Source organism: Genypterus blacodes, unplaced genomic scaffold (assembly GCF_046128005.1).
Source record: "Genypterus blacodes isolate CSIRO-AG114 ecotype Tasmania unplaced genomic scaffold, CSIRO-AGI_Gbla_v1 ptg000055l_1, whole genome shotgun sequence".
In the NCBI taxonomy this organism is placed as follows: Eukaryota; Metazoa; Chordata; class Actinopteri; order Ophidiiformes; family Ophidiidae; genus Genypterus; species Genypterus blacodes.
Genome location: NW_027466867.1, coordinates 2,959,161 through 2,984,859, shown reverse-complemented (window position 1 = coordinate 2,984,859; position 25,699 = coordinate 2,959,161). Strand labels below are relative to the sequence as shown.

Genomic DNA, 25,699 nt, shown 5'->3' with positions numbered 1-25,699 from the left:
GGGAATATTAAATTATGTAATACTAACACATAAAAACTAATGATCAATTAATACCAATAAAACCTATTACTTGCACTCTTTCAATCAGCTTTGCGTCTGTGTGTACCTCCCTGACCTTACTGGAGGACCCTCAGCTGGTGGCATCCAGGTTGAAGAGGTTCAAGCAGGACTATTGACATGCAGTTGACACATGTGGTAGTATTGAAGGATTTAAACAACTCCAGGTGGTCTAACTGGAGATTTGGGAGATATGCCCAGACTGAATATACTTAAATGTAGTAATGTAAACCATGGGATCATCACTCAATGTAATCATGAGATCAGTGACTACATTATACCTCTGTACGCTTACTGTTCAAGAGTCCAACCAAATGACCTCACACCTTTCTCCTGTTCAATAAATACACAAGAACCACTGTTGCAAACTTCTCAGTAAGGAAAGTCGCTATAAGTTGTCCTAAAAGTCGCCATATGACACACTCACCTAATTTGCCCAATTGGCGGGTTGGATGTCATTGTAATGGACGCTGGAGGAGAGAAAGTGGACAGTAACTGCGGAACGATACGTCAGAGTCTCCAAAACACCAGAAGTCTCCAAAAATCTCCAATAACACCAGAAAAAGTCGGTAGATTTGTCGCTAGTCGCTTTTGTCTCAAAAAAAGTCGCCAGATTAGCGAGGAAGTCGCTAAAGTGGCCACACTGCTCAACATGTTTGTCTGTTTACAATTTGGGGACGTATGGAACGTGCATCCGTGTAAGATTCCGTCGGGAACACCGTCAGTGACTATGTTTCCTACCTGGTCACAGCAGCTCCTCATTTCAGCCAGAAGTGACAGGCACGGGATGAAACGTTCAACAATGAACATTTTAGCAAAATGTTTAATTCATTCAAATAAAGATACACTCTTTCAGCATTTTGTGTACAACATAACAAGTGAACAACAGATTCCAAAGCTGTGTTGACTTTTTCAATTGAATGAAAAGTTACATTCATAGGATTGCAAAAGTGAAAAGCAAGACTTTAAACACAGCGTTTAATACAAATGGTCTTAACTGAATACCTCTTTTTCATTTTGAACCACGTTTTCAATGTTTTTCTATGAAACATTGAACCATGTCATACTCTTTGTCCATGTAAAACATTTAGAACCGAAGACATTCTCCCCGCAGACATCATACAGTGCAGTCGGTGTCGTGTTTCAGAGCAAAATGCCGACAAAATGTAAACATGGATGGAAATAAATTAATAAAACCTCAAAAATGCTTTTCTTCTCTCCCTCCACTGCTGCGCTCTTCTCCGCAAGGTTCTCTAAAATTTAAAAAACGTAGCATCTACAGGACACAAGGATCATTTTCTGTAAGTTTGGGGCAAATTTAATTTTTGGTCCGATTTTCCAAAACGACAGTGTAACCATGGAGCAAATGGAAAGAGCCTAGAGCAGGGGGGTCACACTCATTTTAGTTTGGGGCTCAAGTCAGAATCCCCATTAAATACAAATGATTATCATTTAATTTTCCAAATAAGCACATCCTCAACTTGTGATCAGCAACTTGTTTCTCTTTAACTGTTTTCTGAAGAGCTGCTGAGAATGCAGTATTCAATTTTAACCACAAGAGAGCGCTGTGTGACATATACAGATACATACAACTTCAAAGTTTGCCCATCTACCGTTGAATCCTGATTTCTTTTTTTTTTATTGGCTCAGCCGAATCTACACACAGGTGGGTGACATATTTTTAAATTATGAAGCCTTGTTGTGTTTCCTTTAATTGGGCAAATTATATTTTTGGTCCAATTTTCCCGAACAACAGTGTAACCATGGACCAAATCGTTTGTCTTTTAAGAAGCCCATATGTTGGAGGTTAAAATTTCCCCCATCTTGCAGACACAATAAAGCTCCCTCTGTCTTTCTCTGTACTTTTCCATCAACATCCTCAAGGCGAATACTGCATCTGTGGTACTCTTTCTTGGCATGAAGCAATATCGCTCACTTCTGTCCGTAGCCTAGTTTCTCTTACTCTTTCCCACAGCTTCATTGTATGGCACATCAACTTTATTCCCCTGTAGTTGCCACAACTCTGCACGTCTCCCTTGTTCCTGAAGATTGGCACCATCACACTTCTCCTCCATTCCTCAGGTATCTTCTCGCTCTCGAAGATCGTGTTGAACAACGGAGTCAAAAACTCTAGTGCCACCTCTCCCAGACACTTCCATACCTCCACAGGTACATCATCAGGACCAACTGCCTTTCCACTCTTCATCCTCTCCAATGCCCTCCTAACTTCACCTTTACTAATCTTTGGTACTTTATGGTCCACAACTGTCACCTCTTCTACTCTTCGTTCTCTCTCATTTTCCTCATTCATCAACTCTTCAAAATACTCTTTCCATCTTCCTATCACACTTCTGTCTCCTGTCAATACATTTCCCTCTTTATCCTTCACCACCCTACAGGTCATCGTACGCACTTTGTTAGGCCCTTGTCACCTCTTCCAAATCCTTTGTTTTTGTAAAAAGCCAATATTTTGGTATTTATAAAAGATAGAGCTCTAGAATTTCAAACACAGCATGTAGATGGCATTAGGATTACATTGCTGTTGAGGAAAACCACACCAAATGTATTGAAGTGATGATAGTAGTGATGAGCGTCAGAGATCTTTGGTGTCCAGGACCTCCACTAGGACAGCATGAGTGGATCCTGGATCATGTGTGAGTGGATGAGGCTCTCTCTCCCTCTGCTCGCTCCTGATCACCGTCTGCGTGCTGGTGCGTCTTCAGAGCGAATGGTGGGAGTGAAACGCAGCGCAGATAAATGGAGCGAGCCGATGACCTCTCGTCCTCTTTACGGTCACTTACCTTCCGGCCCAGGCGGCTCCCGTGTGACTGACGAGCCTCCGTCAGCTGCTGTGTGACCTGCGCCGGTTTCTCCGACCACAACCAGAGTTTGAGAGAGGAGCGGAGACGAAGCGGACTTGGGTCACAACACCACTAGCTAGCAACAAACGAGCACTGAGTTGCCTTGAATATTGGTTTGCGGGCGAATCCTGCTTTCGCCAGTAGGGGGCGGTGTCTCCGTGTGAGAACAGGGGTAATCTGCAGTAGTGATGGGCGATACCAGATTTTTTGATCCGATACGATACCGATTACTTTTTCGGCAATCGTTTTCAATACCGATACCGATAACGATTACTTTGGGTGATTTTTTTTACCCCAATAAAACAAATGACAAATACTGGCAATTTAACAACTTAAATGTGTATTTTTCACAACTTGAGTCATAACAAATTACATTGCTTCATTTTTACACAATCTAACCTAAATAGTTTAATTGCTACCATTAAGGGACAAAGATGTCCTCTTCAAAAACCATAATAATAATAGTTTTAATATATTTTGATCAACTTCAGTCCTGATTATGACGGTTAGAATATTTGAAAACAAATATTTGGTATTTAATAGCAAAACTGAAGTTGATTCAAATATTTATGTATAAAAAAGTAGGTTACACAGTGTAAAAATAGAGTAATATGTGATTTGTGCTTGAAACATCACAACTAGTAGTCTTGTTGTGTCGTGTCGTGAGCCTGGGTGTGCGCAAAGTGCGTAAAGTGGGTCCACACACCGCACCTCTTTTTCACTGGTGCAAGGACATTGCTGTTGCACTTTCTCCGTTCTCCGTGGAGTGGCCACGTGACATGAATGGATGTTGCGGGTGTTGCAGCACAGAAGCCTGTATGTATTAACATAACCCTAAAAGATGTGGAAGTGACACATCATTTTTCATTTATAAATTAGAATCGATACTTTATGAGTGTCATCGATACTCAATCGATACTCATGTCAGTATCGATATATCGATACCACGGAATCGATACTTCCATCACTAATCTGCAGATGAAACAAGCGAGCGAGAGAAAGCGACATCTCGTTAGTTCCCTGTTATCAGGTCGGTGTTGTGCTTATAAGTACATACATGTACTCACAACAATACAGCGCCATGTGCACTACATGATGTCACTGCATTTGAGTCAGAAAAAGAGTTCTAAAGTTTGTTTGCGTGTTTAAAGTTCTAATGAACTCTCCCAATTCAAGAAGCGCGGTGCTAATGTTGGCTGGCAGTGTATGTAACGTGTGCGTGTGTGTTGTTTCGACAACAGATTTCCGGACGATGTGTTTGCATTTAACAAGCACTGTGTGAAGTTATTTCAAGTCAATTCATCACTCGATTCCAAGTCGAGTCTAAGAGGTCCAAACCCCTGGGAATAGTTCAAATTTAGGTCCGTGTGTGTGTGTGTTAGGCACAGAATTTATCAACCAACCCTCATCCACACCAGTTGCTTGGCCATGTGGTGAGGAAGGAGCAGCAGATAACATGGGAGAGTTTTACTGAAACGATCTGTAATTTAATGTAGTGATCATTGTATTAAGTATTGCCTTTCCATTATAATGACGTCATCTTATATCATCGACCCTCTATTCAGTTGAATGATGTGTGGATAAGAAATAATTAATTATTAATAATGAATATTGTAAGTATTGATTCTTTAATATATATATATATATGATATGAATTCAAACCTTGTCATTCTTACTGTCTCTTATTTTACATGTTTATCAAATAGAGACACAGCTTAAGAGTGAGTCATGCATCATCAATCAGCTGATGGTGTTTGAGTGTGCATGCAAACACACCACCAGTGAAGATGGACATGCCGCACCTCCATCCTTACACCACCCCATCTCCCCCACACACCACCAGCTGGTTCAAGGTCTCACAACCCAGGGCCTGGGGATTCACAGCTGTTGTGTGGTGTGCCGGCAAACCACATGATTTTACTAACTTAACAGTTTTGGGGGCAGCCGGCACACTACATGATTTTACTTTTGTGCCGCCAAACCAAACCACATGAGCTCAGAGGGTAAAGGTGGTGCTGGGTGATCAAAAGGTTGTGAGTTCAAGGCCCAACCTTCAAACATCCAATAAAGACAAAGCCTCAATCATCCTGTTGAGTCAAACAGCAAAGAACACAACAGCAAGGTTTTCGTTGGTCCTCAGGCTCGTTTGCCCACAAGGTGGCAACTTCTCACTTGATGCGTCTTCTCTTTGATTTGGAGCTGCACTTTGAAAAGAAACTGTGAGTAAGGCCAGGATTTGAATTCATAACCTTGTGGTCATGTGGCAGCAACTTAACTCATTGAGCTACAGAACAGCTTGTTAATGAAGGGTTTCTATATTGAGCGCATTCACACATCAAGTGGAAAGTCGCCACCTGTAGGCAAACCAGCATGAAGACAAAAGAAAACATTGAAGAAGTTCATTCCTCTCTTTAGAGAGTAAAGCTGATGGTTGGTGACCACAGGGTTGTGAGTTCAAGGCATACTGTTGTTTGCTGTTTGATTCAACAGGATAATTGTCTGTGTGACATTGCACAGAGTGGAATGCTCTGTGAAATGTGGGACTTGGATCAAGATCTCCAGTTACAGTTCTTTTCATAGTTCGGTTCTTTTCACACCGTGTGAGCCAAACTGTGAAAAGAAGCTGTGGCGGGGATCAAACCCACTGCACCATGACTCATCCATGCATTTGGGTTTTGAGGTGAAATTTTGCACAAAAAAAAGATAAGGATGAAGTTGTGTTTCAGCTTGTTTTGTTGGAATGCAGCGGAGGTGTTGAGACTTGCTGCTGCAGCTCTCCGTGCACAAGAATCTTTCACTTTGAAGGATTTTCCCTGCTTCAAATATTTCACCTAAATGTTGCCGATCGCACGACAACTACAGCGGTACAACACAGACTCAAGTCTAAAGAGAAAGTGTCACACCTTTTCCAAGCTTCTTTTACTTGGATTCTACACTGATGAACAAGTCCACACTCGTCCAAATATTTCTCATGCTGCACACACAGAATATTACATCACCATTTACGCAACACAACATGCAAACAGGAAATGTAAATAATGCCACAAAATAACACAAACATGATATTCATTGATGCATGGGAGGAGGAGGAGGAGGTGGAGGGGGAGGGAGGCCTCCTGACACTGGCGGAGGTGGAGGAGGAGGGAGGCCTCCTGACACTGGCGGAGGAGGAGGAAGAGGAGAGAGGCCTCCTGACACTGGTGGAGGAGGAGGAGGAGGGAGGCCTCCTGACACTGGCGGAGGAAGAGGAGAGAGGCCTCCTGACACTGGTGGTGGAGGAGGAGGGAGGCCTCCTGACAGTGGTGGAGGTGGAGGAGGAGGAGGGATGCCACCTGACACTGGTGGAGGTGGAGGAGGAGGGATGCCACCTGACAGTGGTGGAGGTGGAGGAGGGAGGCCTCCTGACAATGGTGGAGGTGGAAAAGAGGAACCGCCCGACACTGGTGGAGGTGGAGGTGGAAGGGGGGAATTTCCTGAAATTGGTGGTGGAGGAGGTGGAGGAGGAGGCACACTTGTGGGTGAGGTCAAAGATGGCGGAGGGGGAAGGCCTGTGTCCATGGAGGAAGAGGGAGGTGGGGGAGGAGGGCCGCCATTGGTTTGTATAGAGGTCGCCAAGGTGGGAATTGATGGAGGAGGCACAGCGATGCCATGAGCGGTGCTGAAGGACAAGAGAGAAAATATTCAGAATCTTTAATGTGTGCAAGTGAGAGTGAGAGTCAGTAGTTAGCACTTTGTTTCACCAGTTGTTGAAGTGGCTTTATCTGTTATTTTAATGTTAATATGAGTTCACTCATGCAGGCTTCTGCAGACCATGATCAGTCTGAATTTACACAGTTAATCCGGATTTGTACTTCTGCCAAGTTGAAGTGTGTTGCAGGAAAACAAAGGTTGCAGCACTTCAAAACAATCCTATTGCTTGAATTGCCCAACTTCCTGTCAGTAGGCGGGTTCCAAATGGAAAAACAAAAACACTCTGATGAAGAGCAAACACACAAACACAAATCTGATCCTGCCGGCCGCCGCGACAACAGCAGCCATGTGATAACAAATTACAGCACACACACGGCCATTGTAAGCGACAGTGAGAGCTTCCTTTGGTGCGCGTTACCTCCCGTGTTTGTTTGCTGATAACATTGAGCTCCACTGCCAGGAACCTCTCAGCCCATGTGTTCAAGTCATTGCCAAAACTATACGCCATGTATAGAACAATGTGTTTGTAGGGCATGTTTACGTACACATTCATGTCCCTGGTGCCCTGTTTGCTGTCCGATGTCTCTGCCGTCTCTTTGGGCTTCTGGTCTGAGGCCTTTAGGGAGAACATGGATGAGGACAAACACATCATACACACATTATAAAGGAGAACATAATGTGCTTAGCTGAATGTGATGGGGAGAATTGAGGAGAAGTACCTGAAAGGAGAGTCCAACGTAGTCCAGACTGGAGTATGATATCGGCACTCTTGTGTAGCCCCTTAGTGGCTCCTTGCCTGATTTGGGCAGGGTCATCGTCTTGGTGCGCATCTTGATCTTTGGAGCCGTGAAAGCGCCGATCTCTCGCCTCGCCACCTTGTCCTTGTGAAAGGCTACAGCCTGGGACAGAGCACAGCGCTATCAGCCTCACGGGGAGGAAAGAAGGGTACAACTTCCTTTAACTGACGGAGGGATTCCTCACCAATGACAGAAGGTTGATGGAGGACTCCATGTCTTTGATCTGCGTGGCCTCCGAGTCCAGCAGCCTCAGGACAGACGTGGCCAGACTGTTGATCTGGTAAGTCACGCTGGCCAAAGCCTGGGCCGCCAAAGCTTTGGTCTCCTCTGTAGCCTTGGCCGGGTCGTCACCCTACAGGGTTTTTACAAGGTCAATGTCACAATAAAAGGTTCCATATATATGTTATCAAACATGGTTGAAGGTTGAAATCCCGAGGGCACCAGTACCAGGTTTGGATCAAAATACTGGGATGCAAATAGTCAGGACACAGTCACACACCTTACAGCTGTTGTATATTAGATAAAGCATTGCACACTGATAGCAGGTTGCGCTTACCTTGCAGAGTCACGCCATGTTTGTTTTGATCTTATCTTGTAATTTGAGATAAACACGATATATTGAAGTTTCAAAAGTAAAAGTTCAACTTAAGTGAAAAGCTTAAATCTGCACTGTTCAAGATGGTAGGAAGGAAGGAATGAAGGAAGGACACCAGGGAATGCGAAAGTGCAGATGGAAGAAAGACAGAATAGAAATAGAATAAAGCAGGAAATGAAGGAAATAAGAGACTTATCTCAGATTTGAGGAAAAACCTGAAAAGTGCGCGACTACAGCCCAGTGGTAAATGAAACTTAGTCAATAAAAAGTTCTCCCTTGGATCGGAATGATTCGATCAGCTCTCACCTTCAGGTAGTTGCTCTCGCAGTAATCGGCTACTTGGTAGAGGTTGCTGCAGTTGTCAACAAGCCCCTTCCTGGCGGCCGGAGCTTCTTCGAATATCTGAGTAATGACCTCAGAAAGCTTCTTGGGCTCCGCCGTTTCTCCCATTGTGAGCAAAGCGTGTCACAGCGTCCGTTAACGGCGTCCTCTCACCGTGTCCCTCACACTGCTCTGGAGCGGTCGGGAGAACTTCCAGGGAATCCTCAGGCAGGGAGGAGCCGGACGTGGAATCACCGCAGGCGACACATTTCCACCGTCGCAGGTGATCAGCGAGACCACCGAGACTGGTTACAATCACATTCATCATGTCTGCCGTAGTTTACACGCTGTTTTGTACGCCGCCGTTTCACATCAACACTGCGTTTGCCGTGATATAAAGTAATCAACCGACTAACTGCGCAGGACCTTGGAAGTGACCCGCTTGCGATATTTATCATGTCCGCTAGAGGGCAGTGTTGCCTCGTGTAAAGTGCATCTCTCATTAGTTTGATGATCCACAGGTGGTGATGATGACGATGATGGCCAGGTCTGCCACCGCAGTCAGCACAACCCACTGTCAACATTTAACTCGACAGAAGCCAGTTAAAGCCTCATTCCTAAACACTTACATAATTGCACAATCGCCTAATTACAGAATACTGTGGAGTCAAAACCCATTGTAGTACGAAGGATATCCTGTATAAACAGCTGAATTCCACATCAGAGCTCTCCCTCTCTGTGTGTGTGTGTGTGTGTGAGAGAGAGAGAGAGAGAGAGAGAGAGAGAGAGAGAGAGAGAGCGCGCAACACCGACGCCCATCCAGATAGGAAACATACTAACTCCTTAATATTGAACGATTAAGATCTTTGTCCTTCTGATAAGAGAGAGTGAATCAGTTCTGCTTGGTCAGTAGTTGGCATCATAAAGTAGGATTAGTTAAATGATTACCGATATATTAGAAAACAACTGATACAGCTGTGGGTGAAGTAGCTTAACCTCTTATTGCCACTGAGTCTGATTTGTTCCTCCAGCCTGTGTGTTTTTTGTGCTGCAGCAAACTAAACTTTCCGAGCCATTTCTGGCAGAGGCGAATGGCATTGATGGATTCACATGCTCTGTGTTCCAGTTGAAATGATGCAGTCTGTAATGTATACTCGCAAAGAGACTTGTATGATTCCAACAGACGTGAAGAGTTCCAGCCGACCGACAGAAAGCAGCAGCAGATGCCCACTGCAGCTGAGGGTGGGTGGGTGGGTGGGTGGGGGAGAGTGAGAGAGAGGGAAAGGGAGAGATACAGCACACTCACCTTCTCTATACTCTCACTGACCCTGGCCATTATTTCATTTTATACCCCAACCTTTAACTTACATACAGTATAAGGTTTTGTAACTGCCAATGGCCTAATTCATCATTATCCCACCTTTATACTGACTGCTTTGTTCTGAGGCACATTTTATCTTCTTGAATGTTATCAGAAAGGTCAGTAACGCATTCCCCTCTTATGAAACGCTGTATATAACATGTCCTAATGTTGTATACTGTACAATAATGTCATAATGTTACAATTTAAAACTTTGATACAAACTTTGAGGTAAGTTTACAAATTTCAGTATTAATACTTCAAATTCAATACGGTTTTGACTCTGCTGTGAACATGAAAGTACTATGATTTTAACAAAATAAAACATCTTCAGCTGATCTTGGCTCTTTGTGCTGTCATCTACTACTTATTAAATACATTCACCTACTCCGACCTTCATCATCACAATCCTCACTCAGAGAAGCAAAGTGCACTGCTGTCTCGTGGGTTTGACAGCCCAGCTCCCTGTAAACAGCTTTAAGATTGAGACAGGCGACACCAGGGTGTACAATGTGACGCCAGACGCAATTAAAGTAATGTAAGACAATATCATCAACAGGAAGTGGAACAAACTGTTCTCTTTCACTCACATGGAGTTATAAAACAGGTGGGAATATCCAGCTCACAAAATGACCATTAATTTGTTATTTTCTATCTTATGGAGGCATGAAACGATGACGTCTGGCTTTGTCACTTTCATATTTTTTAAGAATTTGCAAAGCAGGACACATGCATACATCGTGTTGGATGACGGTGCCTCCTGGCTGTGAGTGTGTAATGTGAAATGCATGTAGCTAGAGTTCGTCTGGTTCACGGGAGAGGAAACAGCACATCTCAACTCTCAGAGATTACACATTACCATATACCCTGTAGTACACACACACACACACACACACACACACACACACGCAGACACACACACACACATGCACGCAGGCACAGACACACACACGCGCATACACACACACACACACTGGAGCCCAGCAGCCATGTCCAATGGTGTGCGACATATGCCTCTTTGTCAAGATTGGATGTTCTGGGCTATCACAGCCTTCTCCACACTTCACAGAATTCCATTAAAGGAAAAGCCAAATTCGATTATTGTGCTGGAATCTGTCGGAAAACTACATTTCTGTACAGACGAGATCGCACGCACACAAACACGCACACACACACGCACACACACACTGTTAACACTGCTGCGAGCTGTTTGATGGGCTTACACACACTGTTAACACTGCTGCGAGCTGTTTGATGGGCTTTTGGGCCTCATAATTTTGAACCTAAACCCAACAGTCACCTTGTTTTGGCTCTTTATCACTTTACAAGCTGCTGCCTTTCATATCAAAGTTCCCTGGTACATGCTGAATAACAGACAGGTACATAGTAAGTCATTAGTAGATAACACTTTTTATTGATTGCATGTTTGATTTCACTTCCAGTCAATTATACTGTGAATGATTGTCTGTGTGTTAACCTCCATCACACCAGCAGCCTCTTTGTTATTCACTACCACAACTACTGTTTGTGTCATTGTACTCAGTAATAATACTCACTAATCACCACGTATACCAACACCGTAACGTCTAATAACTGTTTATGTACTTTGTTGTTACCATTTCTTTATCATATTTTGTCACTTTTATATTGATGATTGTTTTTCTGGCATGACATCATCATGACGAGGCATCTTCAGCCACCTGCCCCAGTTTACTTCCCGGCGTCACGTTGTTATCTATCAGATCACCTTGGTTGTTGTCTGTGAATGAGTTACCACAGGTGCCTCACGTGTTGGACATGTACCTCACGTTTGCAGCGACATCAGCACCTGAGAAGAACGTGTTGGAGATATCAAGATATGGTGACGGGCTGACGTTAGTTATCTCGAGGTCAATTACTTCTAAAGTACAATCCCAGCACAATTAAAATCTTATCAGGACCAGATGGGAGATCTTATCTTAACAGCCGCTTGTGTTCCTACACAAACAAAGCCGGCATCTTTTTTAGATGATGTTTCAATCAAGGACCTTTATTTAATGATAAGGATCGAAATTATTACGGGGCATTATTAGAAAGCCTTGATCGATCATGGACACACTGTCAGATACGACAGTACACAAGACTTTGATCCCAGTTTTATACAGATATTACATGATATAGACACCAGATAAGCACAGTAGTGTCAGATACTTCATGTGCAAGGAGAGATGGGATTTTTCCATTACACATCAAAGCAACATGATGGACACAGGGAGAGAATTAAAATGTCTAAAAATCAGATTTCACGTCTCACCCCAAAGAAAACACGTCTATACCCACAAGTCCCTCATCTTAATGTGAGATCACTCACTTTAACATCCGCTGGTGTTTATGGCCTCAGTCAGTCGTCTTCCTGTCGACCAGGATAGCTGATTACTAAAACAGCTGCTTGGTTATGATTTTTATATTTACATTTACTATGTAGGAAGTGGGGCCACAGACTGAATTGAATTGTAAATGTCCCATTTACGAGGAAAGGAAGCGTTCCTTCATCTGGTGCTGTGATCTTGCTAAAACAGAACTTACCACACTGGCTGGGTTTTCACTCTTTTCGCCCAGAGAATGGAGCTTTCCTGGATTCTCAGGACCCTGTAGAAACGAGGGAGAACATGAGAATCTATAAGAAGGAAAACAGTAAAGGGGACCCGTCACCTCCTTGAGATGTGTGCGTTCTTCAGGTTCAACGTTCTTCTACAATGTGGCGATGACATCATATTGCACAGCATAGCTAAATAAAAATATCTCCACTGTTTTGTGTTACTGCGACATTGTTCAGGTCAGGACTCCTCTTGGGAACTTGGATGAAGTAATTCATTTTGTGTTCTGACAAAACAAACTGGCTCGCATCCGAGTTGACCACTTAGTCTGATTTGTTTGGTTAAACTATGTAACCATTTCAAAGCTCTGAATGCAATCTTCCTTACGTCCTGATAGGCATTGACGCATTTAATGCTTTGCCTCTGCAGCGCCTCCTACTGATGGAATCTGATTTGGTAAAAACCTTAAGGCCCTTTGACCACAAGTGGAATCACCACTTCATTGACAATCTTTCAGGGCAAACAGAGCCACCCTTTGGCCGGTAGCAGGCGCTACATCAACGCCACAGCTGAACCGGTCCATGTGTCAATTTAAACTTAAACCCGTCTGGCAGGATTTGTTACCGCTCTTGCTTGGATTACTGTCAGTGAACTTGTGTCACTATACATACATACACAGACCCTGTTTTAGGAAAGGAGCATCAACATTTCCTGAGATAATAATGAAAGAGGAACAGTTGTGATGACGAAGAGAAGAGTGTGTGTTCATTTAATGTGTGATATTTGAACATAACGTGGTTTAAAATGGCTCATTCAAGGCAAGCCTCTCTTATCTTGTACTGGCTGTGTGCCTCTTCTCTCCCCTCACTCCTTCATTCCTCTGTCCCCTCTCTTTCACTCGCCCCTCTCTTTAGAACCCCCTCCCCTCTGTTCCTAATAAGCTGAAGGAGGAAACTGAGAGCAAAGTATGTGGAGTCCCTCCCAGACACTCACTCCGGTGCTGGATATTGAGGAGCCGCCGCTCTGTGAGGCAGGCGGGGACACCGACAGCCCTGCATCCCTAATCTCATCTCGTATCTCCCACATCTGACTAATAACAAACTTGGATTTGATCATAGATACTAGAAACTGGAGGGCGGGAGGGGGGGGGAAAGCTTGGATTAAGGAAGGGAGCTGGGGGGGGGGGGGGGGGGAGTGGTGAGAGGGAAGGCTGCAGAGAAGTGTGGGCTGGCTTACACTCCTGCTTAAAAGGAGCTGGCGGTGAGTCTTGTGCATTTTTCTCCAGCAGTCCAGAGTGGGAAGAGTAAAGGAGTGGATGAGACAACAGCTCCAGGGGGAAGGTGCTCTCTCACTTCATCGCAGCCAGTGTATTTATAGCCTGCAATTCCAACTCTTCCACATTACAGTCAGTATCTTAGCGGGGGAGAGCCATGCGGACTGAGATGGTTAGGTTTCTGTGGCGAGCGGTGCTGCTGCTGCCAGCCCTGGGGGTCTGTGAGGCCGTGCCAGCCCACTGGCTGCCAGGGGACTATGCCCCCACAGACGTGGGGGCACTACAGTTTGTCCAAGAATACAACAACACGGCCGAGGAGGTGCTATTCCTCAGCGTTACTGCCAGCTGGAACTACAACACCAACTTGACTGAAAACAACTCTGCACTCCAGGTAAGAGGAACAAGAGAGGGAACACACACACACACACACACACACACACACAGACATCTCCCAGGCGCTGGGCGTGAAGCGTGTTCTCGCCAACACAAATTCAGGCACGGTGGAGAGTTTCTGTGGAGCCGGGGCCCCCGTTAGACTTGGAGATCGCCCCTATTCATCTCGCTCCAGATTTACATGCTCAGCTTCCTCCCAATGTGACCAACTCAGCTTGTGTGTTATTGGAACGCTGAAACGGATCTAAATGCCTGTGGCGTGAGCGCCTTCAAGGGCTGAGTGCATTTTTTTATGACATTTTCACTCAGGGATGAAAGTCAGGAAAATGTATTTTGTGTAGATGGAAATTAGAGTCATTACAGCGTGCAGGATTCAGGATTCAGGATTCAGGACTCTGGATGTGTTTATGATTCTGTGTGGAACTATTTGCAGGCGATGAAGATAAAACCATTAAAATGAAACTAGGTAAGCCGTGAGACATTAATGTTTATGGCAGATGATTTCTGTGTCACAATTTCAGAGCAAATACCTAAGGAGCTTCAGTATTGACTGTGTAGTGAAGACAGAGTTAAACAGGATGGAAGGGAAAATTAATGGCAGAGTCTCTGCTGGCCTCAGGGAAGGAGAAAAGCCAAACAAACACACATTGGTGTGAGCGTGCGTAGTCATATGCATGCATGCATACTTATACAGGCAGTCTGTCAAACCCACAAACACACTCTGCACAAAGTCTGCACAGGCTTTCTTTTCCCTCTGTGCTTAGACAGCTGTCACAACAGAATTTCACTCCACTGCACAGGCTTCGGATCCTTCTCCCCTCACACCCTGATCACAACAGGTGTAGCCCCCCCCTCCGCCCCCCACCAGTGTCACCCGGGTCAGAGTACAGAATGTCAGAATGTGTTCTGCTCTACATAATTTATAAAGGGGGGAAATATGATTTTTCTGGACAGTTCAAAGATGGGATCAAAGTGAATCAGAGCTTCGAGTCCCCCGGGATCTGGCAGGCGAGGAGACGGGGATCAAAATGGCTATTGCAGCTTTTTCCTCTGCCAACTTTGGCATTTCTCCGCCGTTAGTCCTGTTAGATTTTTAACACGCACACTTAAGCCGATGTTCAAGAGGTCGTGGGTGACTTGGATTCAAACTGAGACTCAGGTTAGACATGCGGAGGATCAAATGGCACCAGGAGCAGTTTGATGGCTTGTAATTATACTGAAGAGAAAGAGGAGAAAGATCAGAGTGGGCACCCGTGGCTGACTCGTCCTTTGAACCTCCCAGTGGAAACCTTGTGTCTCAGTCAGACCTGAGGCTTGTATACCTTCAAAGTTGCTCCTCTCCATTTGAATATTACCAGCGTTGCCCCGTGACTCACACAGGTAAAAAAGTGCTACAGGGACAAACAATGCGACTGTAAAATGCTTAACTTAACAAGAGAGGCTCTTACTATCATACGGGTAATGATTCTGGTGCAGTTATCCTGTAAGCTGCAGCTGTGAATTCATTGCTTCACAGTTAACACAAGCGTATATGACAGCTTGTGTGATAGGAAGGCCTTGAAGGAAAGAGAATGCACTAGAGTGTCATCTCAGCTTTATCTTTATCACGTTTCTTTGGGTGCAAAAGCGATTATCTGCCTGGGCGGGTGATGGGCTGTAGTCCGGCCGGGGGTGGGGTGGGGGGAAGAAAAACAGCTGATTAAAAAGACAAAGATTGAGAGGAAGAGCACAAAGGTCGGGAGTTCATACTTCAACCCGCTGCCACCGGTTTTCCCGTCCACGCCGTCATGTTATTTCAGATTGTGGCGGAGGAAAAAAAATGATAAGAGAAGCGTCAAGGAAAACATCACAGGAAAAACGCTGTCTGTCTGTTTGCTCCATTACAACATGACCGCAACCATCTGTAGATAGATGAGTAAGCAGAAAGTCACAAAGACGACACGCTGGTCTAAATCAGTGGCGTGGAGCTCCGCACCTTCAGGGCGCCATTAAGAGCCAAAAGCTGATCAGATCCTGTCATGACACACACATCCTGCTCCTCTTGTCTGCAGGTTAATGCGTCCCTGGATGAGCAAGCTTTCACGGAGGCCTGGGGAAAGAAGGCAAAGGAGGTTTTCCCTCAGAGCGTCCTGGACAAGCTAACTGATACCACAGTTAAGAAGCTGATGAAGAAGATCAGCCTGCTGGGAGCCGCCAACCTGCCACAGGCCGAAAGAGAGGAGGTTTGTTTCATGAAAAGAATCCAAATGAATAAATGCTTTTGGCGATAATTTGATATTTAATAACGACCTCTGATCTCTTCTCTGGCCTGCAGTACAACGGGATCCTCAGCACCATGGACAGCATTTACTCCACTGCCAAGGTGCACCCGCAGCCAAACGTGACCTGGAGCCTGGAGCCCGGTGAGTGGACACACAAGCAAACAGCCAAGCGATGGTGTAAACGTTTGAAGTACATGATGCAGAGTCTAAAAAGAAGCTCAAACCCAACAATGTGGTGGTGGTAGGGGGAGGGGGGAGGGGGGTTTTGAGACAGGAAGACAAGTGTAAGCGCTTAAGAATCTATCACTTCTCAGAAAAGTAACAGGATGGCCAAAATGATCGAGGGCGGACCGGGGTTAGTCCAAGTATCATCGCACCCCTCAGCACAAACACGCCGCTCCGTACAACAACAAACACATCCAACCACCAAGCTGACTTTCCACCACCCTGACCGTCTCGTGTAGAGGGCGACTTTCTCCATTTCCTCACCTTCATTTCCTAGGCTATGTTGTTGTTAAGTGATGCTCATCACTCAAACTTCATCTCTTGGCCCCAATGTGACTCCACTGTTTTAGGAACCCGAGCTGCTCTTGTCTTATCTGGGCTCCGTGTTTTTCCCTGTTCCAGAACTGACCAATATCATGGCCAACTCCAGGAGCTACAAGCGGCTGCTGTACGCCTGGGAGGCCTGGCACAACGCGTCCGGCGTGCCTCTGAAGAAGCCCTACATCAAATACGTGGAGCTCAGCAATAAAGCCGCTCAAGCTGACGGTGAGAACTCGCTCTCCACTGTAACACGACATCCTTCAACCTGCATTAACTGAAATTGTTTGGCGTTTGTCCAATGTTAACAGTAGTTTTTGGTTTCCATGGTAGCAAATAGGCTATAAAGGTTCTGGGTCAGAGTGTTTCTCACAGCAGTCGTGTTTTAAGACTCATCAAAGTCACGTCTCAGAACTGACAAAGCTGCAAAAACATCTACGTGACTAAACAAGTCCAGCGAGCTAGAGACGATTTTCTCAGGAGTTGGTGGAAACAGAAACTGAGCTCAAGCGGACAAGATGACAAAATCACTAAAATCCCTGATTACTCAAGACGTTGTGTCTGCTACATGTGTTAGCAAGTACATTCTAGTCACTGCAGCATCAAAGAGGAGAGAGCAAGGCAATGATGATTGTGCCTCATCATCTAGGATTTAAGGACGCCGGAGACGAGTGGCGCTCCGGGTACGAGTCGCCGACCTTCCAGGACGACTTGGAGAAGCTCTACAAGACCATCGAGCCGCTCTACCAGCACCTACACGCCTTTGTGCGCCGCCAGCTCTTCAACCAGTACGGCTCCAAATACATCAACCTCAAAGGACCGATCCCCGCCCACCTGCTCGGTACAGCAAGTCTACCTCTTTACGTGATGTGTACATTAAAATAACAACGTGCAGTCATGAATTCCGAGAGCGCTTATCTGCTTACATGCTGCCTGGAGGCATTTCCTCACCTCGCTTGTGCGTGAAGTATCCCATTGCAAGTTTGCGTTGGTGCTGAAGTGTGTTTTCTTCCTCTCCCTCAGGAAACATGTGGGCTCAGACCTGGAACAACATCTACAGTACGATGATCCCATTTCCTCACAAACCCAACATTGATGTAACTAATGAAATGATCAAACAAGTGAGTGAGGGGAGAGGTGACGGGGTGAACCGAGGGACGTTACAGACGGTAGATTGTTTAGTAAAATGAGGTTGCAATCCTCTAAGGGCAATGTGTTTCCTTTGGTCAGGGCTACAACGCCACGCACATGTTCCGTGTGGCAGAGGAGTTCTTCACCTCTCTGGGTTTGATTGAGATGCCGGAGGAGTTCTGGGCAGAGTCCATGTTGGAGAAGCCCAAAGATCGCGAGGTTGTGTGTCATGCGTCCGCCTGGGACTTTTACAACCGCAAAGACTTCAGGTACAATCACCCAAAGTGTCATTTACTTATAATTATAACAGCGATCAGGACGTAATGAAGAAACAACAAACTGTTACATACTGCAACCTCTCCTGTTGTCTGTTTAGGATCAAGCAGTGCACCACAGTGACGATGGAGCAGCTCAACACCGTGCACCACGAGATGGGACACGTGGAATACTACCTGCAGTACAAGGACCAGCCTGTAGGGTTCCGTCGCGGAGCCAACCCAGGTTTTCACGAGGCTATCGGCGATGTCATGTCTCTCTCCGTTTCTACACCCAAACATCTGAACAAGATCGGCCTCCTGGAAAATGCATTATCTGACGAGGGTAATGAGACCACAAAGATAGAACCAAGACAATATCAATAAAGTTATAAAGCTACTAAGACTTAACACTGTGTTCTGCGTCCCTGCAGAAACTGACATCAACTACCTCCTGAAGATGGCTCTGTCCAAGATCGCCTTCCTTCCTTTCGGCTACCTCATCGATCAGTGGCGATGGGGCGTGTTCAACGGACACACGACTCCAGACCGCTACAACTCGGACTGGTGGTACCTCAGGTGTGTATCAACATGAAGACTTAACGAGGGGACGTGGTAAAGTGTGTGAGCCGACCTGTTTGGTAATCTGTCCTAGAGACTGTGGCTTTATTGTTTATTTAGCTTTGACTGTTGGTTCCCACGTCTGCATATGTGAGTGTGTGTCTGTGGGAGGGAAGGTGCGCTTAGAAAAACATGCTGGGTGGGGTGGACACTCCCTAGATCAAAAAAAGAAATGTGTTCCAGGAGTTGAGACGTTTCATAACTCACGCTGATCCATGTTCTCAATCCACCTTTCCCTTCTGTTATGCTGTTGTTAAAGGACCAAATACCAAGGAATCTGCCCACCCACCAGGCGCACAGAGGAGCACTTTGATCCAGGGGCAAAATTCCACATTCCTGGAAACACGCCGTACATCAGGTAGGATCCTACTGCAGCCACGCCTCTGCTACACCACGCATCCTTCACTGACTACGTTTATGTGCAGGAACAAAACCTCCAACGCATCTCTTCTCCTTCCATATACAACTCCGTCACGTCATGGTGGTTGTCATAACACGGCACCCTCTCCACTCACAAACCTGTGTGTGTGTATTCATGTTTGTGTGGCATGCATTTGACTATACAAGGCTGCAAACATACGAGGGCATATGAGGGCAGCAGGGTAATGATGGCTGGTGGGGCTAAAGCAGGCTGTAATCTGTGTGTAGCGGTCTGGTGAGTATGTTTTTAAACGGTACAATAAGCCCACAAAAGCAGGAAGCTTGATCCAGAAGCAGGGGGATCTGGAACAAAAGCCTCCCAGCCCAGATGTTGTGTTAAGAACGACACAGAGCATTCAACACTTCTTTTGTGTTTTAGTCGCTGAATCACACAATGACTGCATACTTTGCCATCTAAACTGTTTATATGAAGTCTTCCATTTTTCACCTGCTGAATATTTGCCAAATTGTATTTTTTCATTCAGGATCTCTACAATTATGAGCTATAATGTACGAAAAATGGCCCAAATTATCCCTAAAATGCCTGAAAGTAGAAATATACAGTATATACTCACATCATCAACATCTGCCACCAGAGCTTAAAGACATAGAGCAGCCTGCCCAGGGCTGATTAATCAATATGATGTAAAGGAAACCTAAAGACTTCTTCAGTGCTTCTACACGTCATCTTGTCTTCATGATAAAAGGTAAGACACTGAAGTGACACTGAGCTCTTTGTTTCCTCTGCAGGTATTTTGTCAGCTTCATTCTGCAGTTCCAGTTCCATGAAAAACTGTGTGTGGCAGCCAAACACACCGGCCCCCTGCACACGTGTGACATCTACCAATCCAAGGAAGCCGGAGCCATTTTAGAGTACGTTACGTCATCCTGTCCGGCCTCCAGTACCAGTGCACGTTCTTTTAAAAAAAGTTATGTTTGGGCAACCGCAAAACGCTTTAGCTGAAGTTTGATTGTTCCTACAGAAAGGTGCTGAAGTCTGGCTCATCCAAACCCTGGCCTGAGGTCCTCAAAGAGGCTATTGGCACCGCCAAAATGGACGCAAGCGCACTGATGCGATACTTTGACCCAATTATTCAATGGCTGAAGAAGCAAAATGTAAATGAGACCTTGGGATGGCCTGACTTCACGTGGACCCCGCCCATCCCTGAGGGCTACCCGGAGGATATCGGTGAGATTTACTCACGTTGACACTGGAAAAGGAGACAGAGCTCATACTGTCAGTTAGGAAGTGTCACTCCTTAGCTTCACTTTAGTCAGGAATCTCTTATCTGCCATACTAACACTTCTCTCCCTCTTTGTCCATGCAGACAAGAACACAGATGAGATGGATGCAAAGGCGCTCCTGGATCAGTACAACGAGACGGCAGAGGGGGTTTGGAACGCCTACACAGAGGCTTCCTGGGCCTACAACACCGACATCAGCGAAACCAATAAGCAGAATATGGTGAGCTCGTCAGACTGAGCCATGACATCACCTCGTATTGTTCCAGCATCTGCATGCGTCCCAAACATGAAAGACCTCTGATCAATAAAATGATGATTCATGATGATTGATTGACCAATAAAATAAACAGAAATCAGTGTGTCCACTAATCTATGAATGTTCAGTATGTATGTCCATCTCGCCATCTTCCATCCATCCATCCATCCATCCATCACATTGTTATTCTTAAGGTCTGTATTATCGTTGTCTAGCTTCAGAAGAGCCTTGAGATGTCCGCACACACGCTGGAATACGGGAAGAAGGCCCGCCAGTATGACACCACCGACTTCCAGGACGGCTCAGTCACACGCATCATGAAAAAACTCAGCGACATCGAGCGGGCAGCGCTGTCCCCAGCCGAGCTGAAAGAGGTGCGAAAAATGGCAACTTTGCATTGCTGCTTTAAATCAAATAGTGATCGAGTAAACAGTGTAGCTGATGTTTTGCATGACAACAGCAAACTGTATACGAGTACGAGTACGCGCTGTGTCCTTTAGCTCAAAGTGGTTTTCTTCTCAGTATAACAACCTCCTGTCCGATATGGAGACCAAGTACAGCGTGGCTGAGGTCTGCAGGGAGGGCGGCACCTGCCATCCACTGGATCCAGGTAGGAATATGCACCCGGACAGTCCTTACTTACTAATAACCCTCAGGCTGTGTACCGCTGTAGTAATGTGGTGTAGTCATAATCCGCGGCACATTTCAGATCTCCAGAAGATCATGGCGGAGTCGAGAGATTACGACGAGCTGCTGTTCGCCTGGAAAGGGTGGAGAGACGTCGCTGGCAAAGTGCTGCGCCAAGACTACAAGAGATACGTGGAGCTGGCCAACAAAGCTGCTACGCTCAATGGTGGGAATGCATGAAGTAAATGTAGATGAAGTGAATGTTAACTTCCTCTGTCAAACACTCCTCACTGATGGATGTACCGACTGTAGGTCATTCTGATAATGGGGCTTTCTGGCGATCCCTGTACGAAACTCCCACTTTCGAGGAGGATCTGGAGACGCTGTGGAAGGAGCTGGAGCCACTTTATCACAACGTTCACGCCTACGTTCGCCGAGCCCTCTACAAGAAATACGGTGCCGACCACATCAACCTGAAGGGCCCCATCCCTGCTCATCTCCTGGGTGAGTAGGTGCAGAGCTGTTGACTCAGACCAACTCACAGATCCTGGCTGAGCAAAGTCTTACCCCTCCTTCCTCTACTGCGACCTCACCGCTGTCCCTTCTCTCTTTCTAGGCAACATGTGGGCTCAGACGTGGTCTGGCATCATGGATCTGGTCATGCCGTACCCACATGCCACACAAGTCGACGCCACGCCGGCTATGGTGAACCAGGTGAGTGAAGACGCGGTCCAGCTGTTCACCATGATCAACACAAAACGCATAAACACGGCAGAAGAACTCGCCACGCTCGCTTTTTAATACTTTCGTTTATGTTGACATCTGCTTTTCCAAACAATCTTCATCTTCTGGCAGTTGCCTAAGAGTGTGTGCAACAACTTGCATGCTCGCTAACACAGTTGTGCATATTTTCCGCCACTAGGCTCACAGCTTTTGATGGATGTCTCATTGTGGAGCGTAATTGTTTATACGCAGCACAGCCACATCTTTAATCTCACTCTCTCCACTCAGAAATGGAATGCCACCAAAATGTTCGTGGAATCGGATAACTTCTTCACCTCTCTCGGCCTGATCCCAATGCCTCAGGAATTCTGGGACAAGTCCATGCTGGAGAAGCCCACAGACGGACGCAAGGTGGTGTGCCACGCCTCAGCATGGGACTTCTACAACCGCAAAGACTTCAGGTAGACTATTGAAGAATCGTTCTGATATTCTTCTGCGTGTTCGTTTGTGGTGAATCAAGAGGAAAAGATGAGGCAAAGATGAACTGGAATCTTCAGAAGAGCTTTACTGGAATAAGACCTTGGACAGCGCTGGTTCCAACTCTCGCATGCATCAAAGAAGGACAATCAAATATCTCCGTGCTTCCCTATTTATCCCGCATATACAGGGCATTTACATAATATTCTAATTCACTGATGACAATGTAGTTTAACTGTTATCTTTTGGTCAGCCAGCTTCAAGAGGGGCAGCGCTAAGATTCAAATCTGAGGGATGAACAGATGTCTGTGGGGGAAAGTAGAATTCTCTTTGTGTAAATTAAAGAACAACAGTATAGTGTAATTAGCCCTTTGATCTGAAGAAGCTCCCCCTGACTGCCCGTCCATGCAAACCCCCTCTCTTCCCTCTTCCTGACCACAGATGTTTGTAGCTTTGATAAAGTAATACAGTGACCTCTTCACCTATTGGCAGATATGTGTTATCTAGCCCTCCTGGAGAGAGACGCTGTAAATGTTCGTATGTATTACTCCATCTCCAGACTTTCCCGGAGCCAGCCATTTGGTTACTTGTACTATATTAACTTCAGTTACTGCATTTACTTATATGTGTGTTGACATTATTTGTTATATTCCAACATAGACCTTCGTCCCGTCACTCTTGTCGCTTCAAGGTTTTGCGTCTGTGCGCTGTCCAGTGTATGAAACCCTGCGACCCCTGTTGTCCCCAGGATCAAGCAGTGCACTGTGGTGACAATGGACGACCTGATCACTGTGCACCACGAGATGGGCCACGTCCAGTACTTCCTGCAGTACAAAGACCTGCCCGTGTCCTTCCGCGACGGCGCCAACCCCGGCTTCCACGAGGCCATCGGCGACGTACTCGCGCTGTCCGTGTCCACCCCCAAACATTTGCAGAGCATCGGCCTACTCGACAAAGTAGAAAGCAACAAGGGTGAGCGAACGTGTGCGGTGGACGGCGTTGTTATGTGATGTTAGAGCGTCGGGTTAGAGCGCCGGGTTAATCTTGTTCTTCTTCTAGAGAGCGACATCAACTTCCTGATGAGCATGGCACTGGACAAAATCGCCTTCCTCCCGTTCGGCTACCTGATGGATCAGTGGAGATGGAAGGTATTCGACGGACGCATCCAACCATCAGAGTACAACAAGGAGTGGTGGAACCTCAGGTGAAGACGAGACGCAGTTCAGCTCCTGTAAAAACACAAACAAAAGGGGAATGATTGCCTAACCAAACTTGAGTACTGATAAGGCCGTGTTCTTTCCTTTACTGTTGCAGAACAAAGTACCAGGGTCTTTGTCCGCCCGTGTTGCGTACCGAGGACGACTTCGACCCGGGCGCAAAGTTCCATATCCCTGCTAACGTGCCGTATGTGAGGTAAATCCACCAGATTGGGCCGAGCAGACTGATAATCAAGCATTGACGATATCTGCTTCAACAGACTTAAATCAGCTGCGGAAGATAGATAAGACCAACACGTGGGCAACATGTAATCACATGGCTTATATAAAATTTAATCGCTGCTCTGAACAATTGAGGGCGTGGGTGCGGGTGCTTTGTGTGTCTGGCTCGTCCCAAAGGTCACAAGTGTCGTCTTCTCTCAGGTACTTTGTTAGCTTCATTATCCAGTTCCAGTTCCAGGAAGCTCTGTGTGCCGCTGCCAAGCATGAGGGTGACCTGCATACCTGCGATATCTACAAGTCCAAGGATGCTGGGAAACTACTGGGGTAAGTACACACACCCACATGTACCCCACACACACACAAAAACATGGACTAAATTTTGTCTACCGGACCATAAAACACATTGAGCTGACTGTCGCTTCTCACCACGATCACCTCTGACCTCTCTGACGTGTTCCTGTGTTTGCAGTGACGTGATGAAGCTGGGCTTCAGTAAGCCGTGGCCCGAGGCGATGACCATGTTCACCGGCCAGCCCAAAATGAGCGCCAAGCCGCTCATGCAGTACTTCCAACCCCTTATTCAATGGCTGGAAGCAGAGAACAACAAGAACATGGATGTCCGTGGGTGGCCAGAGTACGACTGGAAACCTTCAGCTCCGTCCAAACCACCTGTGACCCAGACTCCAAACGTGGACTTCCTGGGTCTGAGCGTGGACAGTTCTGCAGCCAGCGTCGGCCAGTGGATCCTGCTGGTCCTCGGCGTCGTCCTGCTGGTGGCCACCATCTTGCTCGCCTACAAGTACAGGAAGTCAAAAAAACCAGAAAGGTCTCTATCTGCGATGGAACTCAAGCTGAAGGACTAGTCAGCAGCCAGGGGCCGAGGCGTCTAACCTGCTGTAGCTAGCACAGTACCAACCTCAATGTGAACATCCACGTGTGTGTGTGTACTGTACAGTTCGTCCGATCAAATTTGCTTTTGTCTGCCTCCCTTCCTAGTCGTGTATATTTGTCTTGTGTATATAACACTTGGAGTCCAATTATTTTGCCTATGCAAGAAGCACACTACAGTTTTGTAATTTATTTGTAATATTTGAATGTTTCAGGAGGAAATGAATGTTTGTAAAGTCATTAATTGTTTAAGCATTTTTTTTGAATATGCAATATTTCTTTTGATAAGTATTAAAGCGAGACGTTGTAGAAACACAGAATTACAATGTAACTATTCAAGGTTCTTACAAACTGTTTAATTACATGGAAACTGCACAGTAAAAAAACAACAACACCGCAGATAAAGAGTTGCGTGCGTTGCTTTTAGCCCTTCCCTCTTCCCTCACCCAGTCAATGCCGCCTCTGTCACAGCCACAGAAGAAGAATAACTGTGGGTTGCTCAGGTGACACAGACTGGAGTGATAACGTAACACTCCGTCCCAACAGAGGCCATTGAATGACTTAATGTCTTCTCTTGGTCCAGTCTATTTGCAGTGCTGGAGGTCGACCTCAATGGGGGCCACAATGGCTTGGAAACAATCCAAGTGTCAGCTTAGTGACTTGTACAAAAACACAACGGTAAGGACAGCGAAACAACAAAAGCCATCAATATGCATTTCAATCATCGATATATGTACAATTTATAATATATCTGTACTGGAATTTACAGAATTACAAAGTCTAGACAGATGATCACCTCATGTATAATTCAGTGTTGTGACTCCATGTTTCTGTGTTTTGTTAAGGATATCCAGGTAGGACCTCTACTCTTATGACATAGAACAGTGTAAT

General features: G+C 45.9%; 2 protein-coding genes across 3 annotated transcripts; one reads left to right on the top strand and one right to left on the bottom strand.

Moving 5' to 3' along the window:
• Nucleotides 1-4,820: 4,820 nt before the first annotated feature.
• Nucleotides 4,821-8,741, bottom strand: abi3b (ABI family, member 3b). 2 transcript variants are annotated; one of them, XM_076152311.1, is made up of 6 exons: nt 8,307-8,741; nt 7,590-7,757; nt 7,328-7,507; nt 7,154-7,224; nt 6,287-6,576; nt 4,821-6,184 (listed from the first exon to the last, which is right to left on the bottom strand). In XM_076152311.1, the coding sequence occupies exons 1-6, from the start codon at nt 8,448-8,450 to the stop codon at nt 5,985-5,987; spliced, it is 1,053 nt and encodes a 350-aa protein (XP_076008426.1). In that variant the 5' UTR covers nt 8,451-8,741; the 3' UTR covers nt 4,821-5,984. The 2 variants fall into 2 exon arrangements, with proteins under 2 accessions (XP_076008426.1, XP_076008425.1); XM_076152310.1 differs by having other exon boundaries at nt 4,821-6,576.
• Nucleotides 8,742-13,550: 4,809 nt separating this feature from the next.
• On the top strand, nt 13,551-25,293 carry ace (angiotensin I converting enzyme (peptidyl-dipeptidase A) 1). Its single transcript, XM_076151908.1, has 24 exons — nt 13,551-13,921; nt 15,975-16,145; nt 16,238-16,325; nt 16,812-16,955; nt 17,377-17,568; nt 17,751-17,848; nt 17,958-18,127; nt 18,235-18,458; nt 18,547-18,691; nt 18,993-19,091; nt 19,904-20,026; nt 20,137-20,342; nt 20,482-20,618; nt 20,870-21,028; nt 21,177-21,264; nt 21,364-21,507; nt 21,594-21,785; nt 21,898-21,995; nt 22,293-22,465; nt 23,230-23,453; nt 23,541-23,685; nt 23,796-23,894; nt 24,122-24,244; nt 24,390-25,293. Exons 1-24 carry the CDS (start codon nt 13,688-13,690, stop codon nt 24,781-24,783), a joined length of 3,870 nt encoding a protein of 1,289 aa, XP_076008023.1. The 5' UTR covers nt 13,551-13,687; the 3' UTR covers nt 24,784-25,293.
• The last annotated feature ends 406 nt before the right edge of the window (nt 25,294-25,699 follow it).